This window comes from Triticum aestivum, chromosome 1B (assembly GCF_018294505.1).
Source record: "Triticum aestivum cultivar Chinese Spring chromosome 1B, IWGSC CS RefSeq v2.1, whole genome shotgun sequence".
NCBI lineage: Eukaryota > Viridiplantae > Streptophyta > Magnoliopsida > Poales > Poaceae > Triticum > Triticum aestivum.
The window spans coordinates 688,057,549-688,061,988 of record NC_057795.1 but is presented as its reverse complement, the minus strand read 5'-3'; the positions used below and the strand labels follow the sequence as shown (position 1 = coordinate 688,061,988).

The window sequence follows — 4,440 nt, the reverse complement described above, 5'->3', positions numbered from 1 at the left end:
ACACACCCCACCCACATCTATTCATTTTGAGTTTTTGTTCTCCCACCACTGATTTTTCACACCAGTTCTTCATGAAAACTGCTTCAATTGGCTCATTTCTTATTGACTTATCTCTTCCTGTCCCACTTAAAAAAATTCGTAAGGTTCTGTCAGTCCGCTTGTCCTTCATCCAACCTTACCTTCACCCACGCTCTCCCTTTGTTTTGATTTTTTTCCTCCCACTTCTGATTTTGTGCACTGGTTTTACGCGAAAATCACTTCAACTGCCTCACCTCTTATTGACTGACCAAATCAAATAATATTTTCTTTGGTAAGCCACTAAACACTTACAAAATAAGTGTTTAACAAACACAATAATGCCCATGTTGTAACATACGTGCAATTATCTAGCAAATAAAATGGGTGCTAACACTTGCATGCGTACACATACCCATTTTTTAGAACGAAGGCTTCAGAAGAGCCCGGCTTTGAATTAACAAAGCCATCAACCGGCCAGGATTACAGACTCGAAACCAACACAAGAAAACGAAAAAATGACAAGATACAGAGGCGCTGGACAGCAGCACACAAGCCTCACACACACCCAGCTAAATGATCTAACAAGGAGACACGCAGCTCGGGGATGTGTAGGTCCTCATTCGCATACAAATCACCAGGGAGAAGGAGAATGACAGCACAGGAGCAACCATTCTGACGGCGAGGGAGGGCACGCCGTCGCCAAATCACCAGCGGCCCCGGATTGCCATGACCTCCCAGCCCACTGTCAAAGAAGACCCCTGTCTCCTCGCCTGGCTCGAAGGCGCCGAACCGTTGACAGTGTAGCAGTTCACCCTTGAACCTGGGGGGAAAGACACCGGCAGGCTGCATCTGGAAAGGAACCTAGCTCACCCGCCTAGCCTCAGAATGATCTCATGGAGCAGCGCACCACCCAACACCCACAAACTGGACACGAAAGAGAAAGAGCTGCCGGAACGGAACGGACGGAGGAGCAGTAGCATAGCGTCCCTGTAGGCGAAGAGCCACTGGAGATCTCGTCGCAGACAAAGAAGACCAGCTACTGCCGCCGCTGCACATCCACCGCATCTTCGAGGAGCCCACTACCCACCTAGCTCCCAAAAACGGCGCCTTCAGGAAGGACGCGACGCTAAGGGTGCCGCCGCCGCCCAACAGAGTTGAGGTTTTCACCCGGGAGACTAGAGGGATGGGGGGGGCGATGGATCTGACCTGAACGACGCCTCCAGGGAGGGGAACGGCGCCAAGAGCGTCGCCGCCGCCAAGACCGCCGAGGCCGGCCTGGAATTTCTCCCGGTCTTCGAATCCCCGCCTCCACCACCCACCGACGCAAGATTCGGCTGCCCGCAAAGAAGCCGGACGGATCTGGCCGGGGCGGAGCTCTCGAAACAGGGGGCAGGGGCGGCCAGATCTGGCTCCACCGCGAGCCACAGCCGCTGCAGCACCATGGCTCCCGTCCACCGGGGCACCCGCCATCCACACGGCCAGGAGCGCCGGTCCACGCCCGCGCCACCGCCTGCCGCCGGGCCGGTGACGCCTCGCCGACCAGGGCCGCCGCCCTGGGAAACACGGCCCCCCGCAGCAGAGGCAGGGGCGCCAGGGCCCCGCCGCCACCTTCCACGGCGGCACCCCGGGCTTGCCCGCCGGCGGCCTCAGGCGGCGGCGAGGGGGAGGGGAGAAGAAAGGGGGGGCGGCGGAGCTAGGGTTTGGGGCCCCCGAGTCGCCCGAGCAGGGGCGACGAGGATGCGCGGAGAAGCTAAACTCGGTCGCGTACACATACCTCACTCATGTAAATATCATTTGACGTATGTTTCTTTCGTCCTGGTAACATAATTCACTGCAATTTTGAGTCTGATCAAATCCATCAAATATCTCTCCTAGTGAAGAAAGACGCAAGGTTCTATTGTCCGCTTGTTCTTGGTCCAACCTTATATGTTCAAGGGTGAGGAAATTCATTGAACACGTTGCGGACATCCGAAGGCGATGAAAACTAGAGGAAGTGGTGAGCTCGGGAAGTACAGTTGGGAGAGGCGGTCGGGTCAGCGTGTAGAGGCGGCCTGGCAAGGCGGCTAGGATGACGTGCCAGTGGGATGAGGTGCTGCGGTGCGGCCGGGCGGCGGGACAAGGCGGTGGACTGCCACCGATAAAGGTTTGGGTCGTCTGCTGGGCCACGGCTCGCCCACGGGCATGGAGGTGGACGTGGTTTAGCTGTTGCATTCTGCCAGTTTGAGGGGAAAGTTATGGACAACCCTTTTCCCCTAGATAGAGGGGAGGTTCGGTTGATTATATGTGGTCCTCTAATTTTTTTAATCGTTTATGGGATCTGTTGGAGCAGGTTTTTTGGGCCAACTCCCCCTATACCAGTTTTTAGTAAGGAAAGGGGATTTATTGAAGATGCTCTGATGGTGCATTTCACTTTAAATGTCGTTTGACACATGTTTCCATCATCCTAGTAAGATGATTGACTGTGAGTTTGAGTTTAATCGCCTCCGTTAAATATGTTGTGAATTCACAGGTTATGGGATGGTAGTATATAATAATTGTTGGGTAGGATTTTCTTAATTTTTAGGCCAAAATATTGGTCAATTCATTGTCCTGCTGAAGTATCCATAATTTCATTCCCTTCTATTAATTTCTATACGTTGGATGCATGTAAAGCAAAGTTTTTCCATATAATGAATTGACACGTTTGGCATAACTGTTACCTTTCGTGCTCTTAGATAGTGACCTATAATTTCCCTTTTTTCTTTTCTTGTTGGACTGATATAGGGGGCGTCAACATGCAGGTAAGTAAATGCATGTCCTTTTCTTGGTTTGTAGAAGCGCCGTATATACTCATGCACATTCGCACATCATGCACCATCTGCCAAAGAACAGGAATTGGAATCGAAATTCTCTTCTATGTTATTAATCCACAGTTTGCTTCATTAGATTTTCCCTGCAAATTATCAATGCCAGATCACATCAATCTATGGCACTAGTTCTGACAGCGTTTTTTTACATAGCATCCCATATCTGAACTTGGAGGGGTTAAATGCACAAAACCAAAGGTAACTGGGGCTATCGAGACAAACTCAAACCTTTAGAGAGTAAAGTTGGCGTTTTCCTACTTTATGTACGAACTGGTTGCTAACGAGATGCAAGGGTTGATACTTTTCATATTTGCCAAATTGTTTGGCCCAAAACGGTGCGAACAAATAGTGAGGTCAAAACCTTAATTAAATGCCAAAAAGTAGCATACCGACACACATTGTTCATACAACAGTTTATAACGGCTTATTTTACACGAAGGAGGCAAAGTAACAAAAACATTCTAGTTAACTAAATGGCATTCTCCATCATCCTTCTAAACTCTAGGAAGCTGATCTTGCCATCTCCATCCTCATCGAAGGGGCGGATCATCCTCACACAATCCTCATACATGGCCCCTTCTTTCCAACCAAGCCTCCTCATCACATTCCACAACTCACCGGGGCATATGAACCCATCCTCATCACGGTCGAAAACACAGAAGGCTTCCTTCAGCTCGCCCTCGCTCGCTTGCTTACCATCCATCAACGCATCTACGACACTAATTCCTTCACACCCTTGGTACCTCCACCCGGTAAGACCTAGCCTCGCCGTGACAATTTCTATGTCACGAGATGTTAATCCTCCACCGCCAGTTACTTTCGCCGGCGATGCAGGGCTATCATCAAGCACCATAGAGTCGACGACGAGGGTGTCATCATGCGCTAGGTATTTTGTAAATGTGTGCAAGAAGCTCCAGATCTTTTTGCTTACCAGGATGACATCTATGATCAATGGCCCCAAGATCAACATCAGGAGATATGACACCAGCGCGATTAGGACGTTTTGATCCATCATCACCATAGCCCACATGAAACAAAAGAGAGAATGCAATCTATGTAGGTTGATATAGACAGTGGTTTCAAATGGAACATTTTCCAGGCTCATAGGCATCGGCATGTATATATAGCCGGACGGTCTATGACTACTTGGGATATGCATCATTGGAAGATCATTTCATCATCAATTGAGAGAAATTCATAGGAAGTTGCATATCTTATTTATTGTTCTTCTTGTCCTTTCCTGAGCACCTTTTCACATATACCAGAGATGACTTCAGAAGGCTAAGGTATGATCCTGTGAACGAAACTTCCTGGAAATCTCTTGACATATAGGATAGCACCAATGAAACTTCCTTGAAATTTCATGGCATATAGGTCACCACCGAAAGTTGTTGGTTCATCACATCCAACAAGAATGAGACGTTGGGAGTATTAATGCTACAAAACAAATGGCCATAGCATTTTTATGATATGGTGACATTATGAGCATTACAATATTTATTAACCGAGAATAAAATGTAGGGATCATGATATCTTTTCAAGATATTCTTGGGCACCACTCACCCGGTCCACTTTA

At 48.8% G+C, this 4,440-nt stretch overlaps 1 protein-coding gene across 1 annotated transcript; it reads right to left on the bottom strand.

The window, feature by feature from the left end:
- Positions 1-3,250: 3,250 nt before the first annotated feature.
- Positions 3,251-3,943, bottom strand: LOC123101272 (calmodulin-like protein 3). Its single transcript, XM_044522798.1, has one exon. The coding sequence runs from the start codon at positions 3,892-3,894 to the stop codon at positions 3,334-3,336; it is 561 nt and encodes a 186-aa protein (XP_044378733.1). The 5' UTR covers positions 3,895-3,943; the 3' UTR covers positions 3,251-3,333.
- Positions 3,944-4,440: the final 497 nt, after the last annotated feature.

What these genes read in the sequence shown, in the direction of transcription:
- LOC123101272 (XM_044522798.1), bottom strand. Translation starts at nt 3,894, where the DNA reads ATGTGGGCTATGGTGATGATGGATCAAAACGTCCTAATCGCGCTGGTG.